The sequence below is a fragment of the Glycine max genome, chromosome 18 (genome assembly GCF_000004515.6).
Source record: "Glycine max cultivar Williams 82 chromosome 18, Glycine_max_v4.0, whole genome shotgun sequence".
Taxonomy (NCBI): domain Eukaryota; kingdom Viridiplantae; phylum Streptophyta; class Magnoliopsida; order Fabales; family Fabaceae; genus Glycine; species Glycine max.
In genome coordinates this window covers 34,722,554-34,735,012 of record NC_038254.2, presented here as the reverse complement: position 1 = coordinate 34,735,012, position 12,459 = coordinate 34,722,554, and the positions used below count along the sequence as shown (strand labels likewise).

Sequence of the window (12,459 nt, the reverse complement as noted above, 5' to 3'; positions counted from 1 at the left end):
GAAGAGGGTGAGAATGACGGAGAAACCCATGTTGTGACTGCCATTCCTATACAGCCAAGTTTCCCACCAACCCAACAATGTCATTACTCAGCCAATAACAAACCTTCTCCTTACCCACCATCCAGTTATCCACAAAGGCCATCCCTAAATCAACCACAAAGCCTGTCTACCGCACTTCCAATGACAAACACCACCTTTAGCACAAACCAAAACACCAACCAAGAAATGAATTTTGCAGCGAAAAAGCCTGTAGAATTCACCCCAATTCCGATGTCCTATGCTGACTTGCTCCCATATCTACTTGATAATTCAACGGTAGCCATAACCCCAGCCAAGGTTCATCAACCTCCATTTCTCCGAGAATACGACTCGAATGCAACGTGTGCTTGTCATAGAGAAGCCCCGGGGCGTTCCATTGAGCATTGTAGGGCCCTGAAGCGTAAGGTGCAAGGTCTAATTGATGCGGGCTGGCTGAAATTTGAGGAGAATCGCGTGTAAATCCTGACATTGACAAGAGATGCCACACATGGGGCAATTTTGAAAGTTGTTGTTAGATGTCTCTAATGACTCATCAAGATTTTCAAGTTTATACCATTATTGTAAACCACAGTTACAATGCTAAATAAAATGGATAAATTTGATATCTTTGTCCCTCATCCTCTCACAAACGCATCTTTGCTTATTCAACTTTCACCGGAATGTGGGTGCAAGCCATTGGTCTGTTTGCTCAAGTGATCTGTGCTCCTAAGTTTGGACTTTCAAGACCATTCAATCAGAAATTACCCGTGCTACACATTTGGTGGAGGTGCCGTAAAACGACGAGTAAAAGCAAAAAAAGGTTCAAAATTAAAGAACAAAAAAATTTGATTGGTTGTGTTTTCAAGTAAAAATATAAACGTTCATGTGACCTCATTTTATCATTCTGGAAAGTTTGTCTTTTTTTAGAGAGAAGTGAGTTATCAAGAATATGAGTCATTTGACTTAATCCATCAACTGAAAAAAAATCCTTCAACTATTTCTCGTCCTTGGAAAATTCTTTTTGCAAGAATCAACCGCTTCTTTCATTCTCCCTTGCTACAAGGTTGTGAAAACAAAACAACGATGGATACCTTAGAGCCCAACACTGGGGCAATGAAAGGCACCATGCATAAACCTCAAGCGAACCTAAGGGAAGATTAGAAGTTCTCACCCAATGGGTTTCCAGCTACAAGGTCATGACTAAAGATAAAAATGGATACCTCAAAGCCCTACACTGGGGCAATGAAAGGCACCATGCATAAACCTCAAGCGAACCTAAGGGAAGATTAGAAGTTCTCACCCAATGGGTTCCCAGCTACAAGGTCATGACGAAAGATAAAAATGGATACCTCAAAGCCCTACACTAGGGCAATGAAAGGCACCATGCATAAACCTTAAACGAACCTTGGGGCAGATTAGAAGTTCTCACCCAATAGGTTCCTTGCTACAAGGTCATGACGAAAGACAACGATTGGTACCTCAAAGCCTTACACTGGGGCAATGAAAGGCACCATTCAAAAAACTCAAGCGAACCTAGGGGTAGATTAGAAGTTCTCACCCAATAGATTCCCAGCTACAAGGTCATGATGAAAGATAACAATTGGTACCTCAAAGCCTTACATTGGGGCAATGAGGGGCAGATCAAAAGTTCTCACCCGTCGATGTTTTTAAACAAAAAAAAAAAGGACAAACCCTGGAATTTCAATGGATTGATTAAACGTCAAACGGCTCCATTGCCATCACTCCAAAATGGTCAAGTGACTAAATCAAACAGAACAAACACTCTGAGGGAGTTCCCGGAGAGATTTGCAAAGATAGGATAAGGTTGCATGAATTATCGCCTCTTTCAAAAGGACAGTCAATCTGTGTTTTCCAAAAACAAATTAATCAAAATCAAAATCAAAATTACAAAATAGGGAAAGAATGTCATGAACATTGTACAACTTTCCATTGCGTTGCATTGTTTCATATGAGTCCGCATTAACCAAATTTCATGACAAAGGTTGCATGCATCTGCATCCCTAAAAATCATGTTAATTGCATAGATTTCCTACATCTAATGTCCAATCTTTTGAATTTGGGATGATCGGCCCTCTCGATGAGTCAATCTCTTGCTTTCTTATAAGGGTGGACCCTTGGGTACATGCCCTTGCCTTCAGAGGACTACACATCCTCACCTTCAGAGGACTGCATGTCCTCACTTTCAGAGGACTACACGTCCTCACCTTTAGAGGACTACATGTCCTCACTTTCAAAGGACTACACGTCCTCACCTTCAGAGGACTGCATGTCCTCACTTTCAGAGGACTACACGTCCTCACCTTCAGAGGAGTACACGTCCTCACCTTCAGAGGACTAGACGTCCTCGCCTTCAGAGGACTACACGTCCTCGCCTTCAGTGGGCTCCATATCCGCACCTTAAGAGAATTTAAGGTCCTCTACCCTTAATGCTTAATCGAGACTTGCGCTCCCGGTTAAGGTCCTCTACCCTTAATGCTTAATCGAGACTTGCGCTCCCGGTTAAGGGGCCAGTAGTTTCCCTTTATCAGTTCCTGGGCCACCCCCTGATATTGGAGGGCGACCAACTATGCGAGCACAACCAGAGGAGGAGGCTATCGCGTAGCTACTGTGCATACCGGTAGCATGACCACTCTTACACAGATATGGATGACGTTGCTACTTAGCAACATTCCGTCCAGCGGCCACAATACCGATCTCCCCCTACGGAGGTATCATTTGGTCTGTGTCATCCCGACATAGGTAAGTATGCATATGGTTCAACTGATTTCTGATACCATCTATTGTTTGCAGGAATCGCACCCACAAAGACACCCAGTGGACCTGGAGAAGTCCAACAGGGCCCTAGGGTTTCCAGCTCTGGTTACAGGCCTCTGTTAGTCCTACAGGGTGCCCATTCCCCCCAGCAAGGACACGCCATCATGACATAGGTAAGTATGAACATCGCTCAACTGATTTCTGATGTCATCTATTGTTTGCAGGGATCGCGCCCGCAAGACAACCAGTGGACCCGAAGAAGTCCAACAGGGTCTTGGGGTTTCCAGCTCTGATTACGGGCCTCTGTCAGTTCTACAGAGTGCTTGTCGCCCCCAGCAAGGTCATCAGGCCCCCTACTAATCGAACTTTCATCAAGAAGTACTGCGCCCCTAGGCAGGCGCAGGGCGAGACACCACAGTAGCCTGGGGATGGCCGGCAATGGGCAACAGATGCATCGCCGCCACCTCCAAAGCCCCTCAGCTCATCCACAAAAAAGTTAGTGCGTTGCCTACGACCCATGGCCGACCAGTAGGCGACCAAGTCCAAAGCCAAAGATAAGCAAAGTACTAGGTCCGTGACCGACAAGTCATCAAGCGTCCAGCTGAAGACGTTAAAGAAGCGCTACTTGGAGGCAACCTAGTACCTTTTAAATCTCTGCTTGTTATTTGATCACTTTTGTTTCTCAAGTCATAGTAGGACACACCTAGTTGCTCATGATCCTAGGAATTTAAATAAAACAAGCACAAGCTCGGAGGGTAGTCATACCTCACAAAATATATGTATGTGTGTTTAGGTAGTGAAAATACCTTAGATATGCATGTATGTAGCAAAAAAAAAAACTTCACAAAATATATATACGTATGTTTAGGTAGCAAAATACCTTAGATATGCATGTATATAGCAAAAATACCTCACAATATATATATATATATATATGTTTAGGTAGCAAGATACCTTGGATACGCATGTATATAGCAAAAATACCTCACAAAAATATACACATGTTTAGGTAGCAAAATGCCTCATGAAAAAAAAAAACAAAAACAAAAACAAAAAGAGAACAAAAATATATCTTTCAGCTGAAAAGCCAACATGCTTTTGAAGAGAAATAACTTCCAGCTTTTCTTTGAAAAAAGATTCACTGATCATAACCAATTTTTTGAAAAAACAATGTGCATACACCTAAAGGGTGAATGCTGTGAAAATTTTCCCGAACGCCCAAAATGGACTCGGATGAATGCATGAATTGAAAAAGGAGCATATTTTGGAAACACTGGGTTGACTTAAAATAGGGAAAATGAATCCTGAGCCCTAGTGTCACATGACCATAAAAACTTGATGCTTGAGTGTCCACATGGGTGCATGCATGACCAGTTTTGCATAAAATTTCCTAATCATCATTGTTGCATGCGTATCATGGAAATAATGTGGGACATCCCCTTTATCCCCGAACCGCTGGCCAAACCCTGACATATATCATGACCAGTCGTTCTACAAGCCTTGAGCCAAAATCCCAACTTACCATAAACCTTGACCCACTGTGAGAATGTCAATCCTTGCCCTCGAAAGAAAACAAAAAAAGGGAAAATTCCCAATAAAGGAGTGGGAGAAAGCAAAAAAGGAAAGAAAATTCCCGATCAAGGATCGAAAGAAAACAGAAGAAACATCCAGAAAGGTCTTTGGACCAGACAATATCTGAACAATACAGAATTGTCACCAAGTAAACAAGAAAAAGAAAGGAAACCACAACCTAAAGTGGTCCTTTCCCTTTGATTGCCAACCAAAATCTTGTGCGTCGGTGACTTGTTCACCTCACACTAAACAAAAATAGAAAAGGAAAGGCCAAGAACACTCAAAGCAAAAATTCCCACAAAAAAAAAACCCATTCCCAAGAAGAAGTCCTATTGATCCATGATCACGCATGTAATCTTTGATTTGATAGGAAATGATTTGCAAAGTCAAGTCATGACATATCTATGGTTCGGAATTAGGATAAAACACTTACCTGTGTGAGATTGATACACTTTGAGTGATTTTCTTCTATTTACGTTGGACCCAGTGTTTTCCTCTAAATGGTCGTTTAGAAACGAAATGCTAACATCCAAGGTCTCATTCATGGTTATGAGAAAATTTCATCAGCATACTCTCCTTCCCTGATAGACACATTATTTTTCATCAAAAATCATATGTTGCTCTGATCAGTTGGAAGTTTTATTTCTTTACTAAAGCATGTTCCCATTTTAGTGAAGAAAACACCGAGACTATTTTAGTCTCACAGTTATCAAGAACTACGTAGGTCTGAGTTCCTCATCACAAATTGAGGATACGTAGGAGCAAAAGCCCTGCTTTTGTCGACCACCCCACCTTTTGTTATCGTGACCCAAGAGTCCGGTGGCATGCGGGGACACCCGACGGTAACCCGCAAATGTTCTTCTGCTATCTGTAAGACTCAACGCCTGATAGCATGCAGAGACTAACGTCGTCTTCTGCACCCTTTGTCAATCGCGGCCAACAAGCCCGTTGACACGCGGAGATTTACGTCATCTTCCGTGCAGACTACCTCTGTCAAGCACTAACCCGTGAAGTTAGGGAGGCGAGAAAATCGCTAGCGCACAGGGAGGCCTAGAGACTGGCCTGATGCCCAGGTCGGGGAGGAGCCTGTAGGACCCCCCGGTGGGATGGATGAACCCCACATGGACGAGGATATGACTAACCTGTTCGATTTCTTGGGAAGGAGCGGAGCCACATGACCGTGGGATCCCCAGATTCGTATTCTTTTCATTTTTTATGTTTCATCATTTATCATTTGTATGTTATCTTGTTTCTATGACTTGAGGGACTAACGTTTGTTTTTGTTGTTTTTTTCGACTGTCATTTGTTTTGTGCATACATTTTGTTTGGATTGTTGCGTTAGTGCTTATTTCGTTATTGTCGATGATATTTGTTGAAATTCCGGAACCGTGTAGAGTTTTCGTTTAGGAACGTCATCCTAAAATAAAACGAACAAATGTCGTAATAACGCCAAGAATAGAGAAAGAAAGAGACGTTGTGAACAAAATGTCATATCTGTATATGAAGCAAAGAAAAGAAATTTTTGTATATAAACAATGTGTGAAAAGAAATTCTTGTATATGAGCAATGAGTGTATATAAAGGAAATTTTTATATAAACAACGAGTGTATATTGAAAAGGGGAAAAGAAATCTTTGAAAAGGAATAGAGATTTTATATAGACCATGTCGGTATAGAGAGAAAGAGTTTTTCAATGCGTGTGTATATAGAGAAAAAAGTTTTTTTTCGTGTGTAGGAACGTAGGTGTACAGAGAAAAAAGCTTTTCTCATAGATAGCGATGGATGTATAGTTTTTTGAAAACATGCATAAGAAAAAATGAAACAAAAAGAAAAGAGAAAGAAAGACCTCGAAGGTCGGCATGTTATGGTCATAGGAAGCACAAATCATTCGTAGAGAGCAAACATATCTTTTGGAAACAAGAAATTGACGCTAAGAGTTTATTTTTCAAAATAACCGAGATAAGAATGGATGGATTCGTTGAACCAATGAAAGAACATAATTTGGAAATGTTAGGTCTACTTGCGTAAATCCCAAGCCTTAGTATCATAATGCCATAAGCTGGATGCTTGAGTACCCACCTAGCTGTATGCATGACTAATTTTGCGCGTTGTTTCCAAATCATCATTGTTACGCGCGCCTCGTGGGAATAATATGGGAGTTTAACCCGAAACCGACACCCTGACACATGAATTTGTTTTGCCCCAAATATCAAAATCGGGCACGCATGATGAAAAGACCATGTTAAGACACAACCTTAAGCTACCTTGAACCTTGGCCCATGAAGAGAATCCTCATCCTTTCCCCCGAAGAAGAGGACAGCAGAATCTCCTCAAGGGAGAGCGAATAATGAATGCTAAAACTCGAATTCCCAACCAAAGATCAAAAAAAAGAGGAGAGAAAGAAATGGAAAGGAAGAAATGAAAAGAAAGAAATGAAAAGGAAGAAATGAAAAGAAAGAAAAGAAAAGGAAAAGAAGGATTCTCGATTGAAGATCGGAAGAAAGTAAAAAAGGAAAAGATCGGAGGAAAACAGATTAATTCCTGATCAATAAAGGAAACCAAGAAAGAGAACAGAAGATCTTCGGACCAGATGAATTTTTGGCGAGGTAAATGACTGCTGGCAAAGGGAAAGCCCATTTTTAAAGTGGTTCTTCCTTTGGGATTGCCATTCAAGGTCGCTCCCGACTGGCGATGTCCCACCCCACATAAACAAAGAGGAAAAGACCGAAACACCCAACTTCTTCTCCAAAACACCACCCTTGAGAAAATCCTATTGATCCGTGATCACACGTGTAATCTTTTGGTTCGATAGGAAATCATGTGCAAAATAAAGTCATGGTGCAGCTATGGTTTGGAATTACGGTAAAACACTTACCTGTGCGAGTTTTATACACCATGAGTGATTTTATTCCCAGTTTCAGTTTGACCCGACGTTTCCCCTGAATGTTCATTTAAAAGCTAAACGTTGACATCCTACCCTTCATTTTCGGTTACAAGGAAAACTATTTTTGCATAAGCATATTGTTTCTCTAAAAATATGGTGCTCTCGTGAATGATTTATTTTTCCTTGCTAAAGCATGTTCGCCTTTTAGGTGAAAGAACCCGGTGGACCATTCGGTCCTAAAATCAAATCTTGTTCAGAGCCCCATGAATTGATTGTCATTCATGCATCCTCCACCATCGAGTCCAGAGCCCCACGAATTGATTGCCTAACGCTGTTCGTGCATCCTTCACTATCAAATCTTGTTCTGAGCCCCATGAATTGATTGCCATTCATGCATCCTCCACCATCGAGTCCGAAGCCCCACGAATTGATTGCCTAGCGCTGTTCGTGCATCCTCCACCATCAAATCTTGTTCAAAGCCCCATGAATTGATTGTCATTCATGCATCCTCCACCATCGAGTCCAGAGCCCCACGAATTGATTGCCTAGCGTTGTTCGTGCATCCTCCACCATTAAATCTTGTTCGGAGCCCCATGAATTGATTTCCATTCATGCATCCTCCACCATCAAGTCCGGAGCCCCACGAATTGATTGCCTAGCGTTGTTCGTGCATCCTCCACCATCAAATCTTGTTCGGAGCCCCATGAATTGATTGCCATTCATGCATCCTCCACCATCGAGTCCGGAGCCCCACGAATTGATTGCCTAGCACTGTTTGTGCATCCTCCACCATCAAATCTTGTTCGGAGCCCCATGAATTGATTGTCATTCATGCATCCTCCACCATTGAGTCTGGAGTCTCACGAATTGATTGCCTAGTGTTGTTCGTGCATCCTCCACCATCTTATTCGGAGCCCCATGAATTGATTGTCTAGCGCTGTTCATGCGTCCTCCGTTATCAAGTACGGAGTCTCCGGTGAGGGGAAAATACGATTTTTTTGTTATTTTCCCAATCGGTTCCTTCACCAAACATGTGTATACGTATATATATTATGTTATTTTTGTTTGTTTGTTTTTTTTGTTTTGTGTTGTGTAGAGAAAGAAGAAGGAGAGACGGGAGTCATCATAGATTAATTACGGAAAGGGCTAAGATGGACGAAATCAGTGTTTTATCTTTGCTTTCCTCCTATCTCCGATAAAAGGTAAGTAAAGAGGGGCAACTGTCATACCCTAATTTCGTCTGAGGACCATTGTTTGGTGGCGTGCAACCTTTGCTTGACCGCTTCGAGGTACTTGGCACCCATTGTTGCACAATACGTAAAGTTTCATGACGTGCCAGAAGTCAAAAGAGAGCATTGTTGCACGATCCGTGAAGTTCCGTAACATGCCGGAAATCAAAAGGAAGCATTGTTACGCAATCCGTGAGGTTCCGTAACATTCCGAAAGCCAAAAAAGGGATGATTACGTAATCCGTGAGGTTCCGTAACATTACTGAAGGAAAACAAGTATCGTTACGGAATTCGTAAATTTCCGTAACGTTACGAAAAAAGAATCAGTAAAAAAAGGTAGGGGGTGTATTTAGTAAACAGGGGGGATGCAAATAGCAACCAGGCCCACTTGGGCCTTCCAGGATGTTCCTCCAGAAGGCAGGCGGTGCCTTCTGGAGGAAGCAACCTAGCTCGCCTGGGTGAGCTGGGTGGCAAGCTCCTCCCTCATTTTCCTATAAATAGGGGGAGGAGGGAAGAAGAAAAACGTTCAACCCTCCTGGTATTTGAGGATCACTTGAAATTAGTGAAAAAAATCGTTTCCGTGAAGAAAATCCACGCCGAGGCGCTTCCGTAACGCGTCCAAAACGTTTCCGTGGGTGATTCCTTGAAGATTTTCCGCCATCTTTCGTTCGTTCTTCGTCGTTCTTCGGTCTTCAACCGGTAAGTTCCCGAAATCGAACTTTTTAAGTCATTCTATGTACCCTTGGTGGTCCCCATTTGTTTCGCATACTTTTATTTTCATTTCATTTACTTTCCGTACCCCCTTTTGACGTGCTTTAGTCATTTATTTAAGTCATTTTCTCGCCTAATCAAAAAATAAAATAAATTTCCACCGATCATTTGAATTATAATATCCATTAATTTCTGTTAAAATGAAATCCGACTGTTCGGTCATGTCGTAACCACGTTGGAAACCAAAAAAGAGATAAAATAATAATATAATAATAAAAAAATATCTTTTAGTAAAATAAAACAAAAAAAATCTATCGGACGTTTCTCTTTGGGATTTTTCTTTCTTAAATTGAATTGACTAATAACAAAAGTGAAACTAAGGCTAAAATCAACTCACAAAATCAAGCTTTGTCCGCAAAAATCACTGAAAAAATGTTTTAAGGTCCAACGCCTTAGCTTTCTCACCAAGTAAAATGGATCATTTTAAGGTCCAACGCCTTAAAATGACCCCCTTTCAAGTAAAAAGAATCACTTGATTCGCCCCTTTTGAAAGAACTACATAGGTCTGATTTCCTCTTTGATGGAGGGTACGTAGGAGCAAGAGCCCCGCTTTTTTCGACCTCAAAAATAAAAAAGAAATAAAAGTTTAGATACATAATTTCACACAATTCTAATCTAAGGCTGTTGTCCTTTGGGACAAACGTGAGAGGTGCTAATACCTTCCTCAAACGTAAAGATAACTCCCGAATCTGGAATATTCTTCATGACCGGTTTCCTTTGGTTTTTCTAACATTTTCCTTTCAATAAACGTTGGTGGCGACTCCACGCATTTTCCTCCTATGGAAGACGCACCTGTGAGCCTCGCCTCGCTCGCCCACAAAAGGGTAGGTTGCGACACCTGCCAATTAGGGGTTTGGCGGCTTTTTGCAAATTTCGCCCATGTAGCTGGATCAAGACCATACTTCACTGTAGGATAATTTATTTGTTGACCCTCATTGTCAGCATAGACAAATTTTAGAAGTCAAGGAAGACTTAAATTGCCTCCACCTACTTGCGACTATTGACATCACCTTCTTTTTGGCAACCTCACATTCAGGGATGTCAAATTTGCGTTGCATTTCAAAGTTGTTATGTAACAGTAAGTGAATGATTCATTTAAAAGTGACTTATAAAGACAATCATAAACATACGTGTAGTTAAAACCACTTACCAAAATATCTTCCCATATTAGGTTCTTTAAATTGTTCGAGACAAGATTCCAATTGGAGTGGATAATAGGAATTTTTTCTCTTGCCACAACCCCTAGATAACTATGAAATTTTTCTTTATAGGGCCCTGATCCTCTACCAGTAGCAGGATTGACGTTAACAATTGGTCATGGATTATCTAAGCTTCTAGTAGTCAAGCTTCTGAGCCTGGTGGATTGTCTAGTCCTCCTTGAAGTAACCTCGAGAGGATTATCTGAATGTGGCGGGGACCTTGGGGGTGTTGCCATAAGCCTGTGGAAATAAAAAAAATTCAGTTTGGCAAAGTCAGTTATGTAATACACAATAAGTTGTAAATTTAATTATAAATTTATGCATTACAATTAAAAGACATGGAATATGTATATGGTACTTTGTGCTTACGCAGTTATGTAGGAATGTTCTCCCATAAACCCTTGTCATGATCAGTACGATTTGCATATACATCATCTTCTTGTTGTTCATCATTAATCAAAGGCATGTCTTTGGAGAAAGGCGGCATGTCACTGACATCAAGTGTTGAACCATCAATATGGTGACCGATAGAAATTGTTCTCCCTTGCAAAACCACTGACCATCTAGAGTTGTTGGGATCTTCTACATAAACACTTGCTGAGCTTGCACTGCCATAATGAATGGGTCGTCCTCATAACCTACCCTTTGAAGGTCTACTAAAGTAAATCCCATTTGGTCTTGACGCACACCGGTATTTCCATTGACCCACTGGCACTTGAATAGAGGTACTCTAAATTGACTGTAATCAAGCTCCCAAATATCTTCAATGACTCTATAGTAAGGCATGCATGCTTGAATGAGATTGTTATCTGAAGCACTACAAAAGTGATCAGATTGACCATCAACAGTCACCCCACTATTCTGCACACTACTTTTATCATCCTGGGACTTTGTGTAGAAAGAATAATGATTGATATCATAGCCCTTCCAAGTTGGACCGACAACTAGCAATCTTAATGTGTTCGAAGCACTATGATCGGCGAAGATTGTTTTTCTAAACCAGAGGATAAAATTTCTATTGTGCGCTTGCAACAACCTCATCATGTTCATTTTTGGGTGAATACCAGTAACATGTTGTTTGTAAGCATCTATGTATGGGATGACCTCTGTTGTGTTATGTAATACGTATAGATGAGCTTGTGACAGTTGTTGGCGATCCATAGTTACAACATTGAATCCTCGTATGCCCCGACCTTCAATGGAGAAGTCATGACGACTTTGAGGAACTCCCACTAATGTATCAGTGTTTATATATTCTGAACAAAACTCAATAGCTTCCTCAACAACATATCTTTCAACAATGCTAGCCTCTGATCGATATTGATTTTTTGTATATCCTTTCAACACCTTCATATAACATTCAATAGGATACATTCAACGTAAAAACATGGGCCCACACAACGAATCTCCCGTACAAGATGAACAATTAAGTGAATCATGATGTCAAAAAATGATGGGGGAAAATACATCTCTAATTCACATAGGATAATGGCTGCCCGATTCTCCAAATCATCCAATTGTTCTGAGTCGATAACCTTGCTACAAATAGCATTAAAGAAAAAACACAAGCGGGTTATGACAACCCTAAGTTTCTCAGGCAAGATACCACGAACGGCCACTGGCAACAGTTGTTGCATTAACACATGACAGTCATGAGATTTCAAGCCAACCAACTTTAAATCATTAACTGACACAAGGCTCTTGATATTGGAAGAGTATCCTTGTGGGACTTTAACATTTTTCAGACAATGACAAAAATGTTTTTTCTCCTTGGTTGACATTGTGTAACATGTTGGGGGCAAATCCTGACGACATTTGAGACCATCCTTTGTCTTGACTTTGATGTTAAGAAGGGTGCCAATTAAACTATCACACATTTTTCTCCACATGCATTACGTCGAGACAATGTCGAACATGTAGATTGGTCCAATAAGGAAGATCAAAGAATACTGACCTTTTCTTCCAAATGTTCTTGCCAGCATGATCCTTCCTTCGTGTCTTACCAAAAATAG

At 41.1% G+C, this 12,459-nt stretch overlaps 1 protein-coding gene across 8 annotated transcripts in view; it reads right to left on the bottom strand.

Moving 5' to 3' along the window:
- The window catches only part of LOC100783453 (protein PLASTID MOVEMENT IMPAIRED 2), a 32,545-nt gene that overhangs the window by 6,467 nt on the left and 13,619 nt on the right, over positions 1 to 12,459 (bottom strand). For 5 of the 8 annotated variants that reach the window (XR_001385973.3, XR_005889582.1, XR_005889581.1 and 2 more), the window contains one exon: positions 10,015 to 10,687. The exons of the other annotated variants lie outside the window; for them this stretch is intronic. Coding sequence is in view for 2 of the 5 variants with exons in the window: in XM_014770314.3 (XP_014625800.1) it covers positions 10,564 to 10,687 (124 nt within the window). In the remaining 3 variants the exon portion in view is untranslated. Of the gene's footprint in view, positions 1 to 10,014; positions 10,688 to 12,459 lie in introns of those variants that run through there. 8 annotated transcript variants of the gene reach the window in all.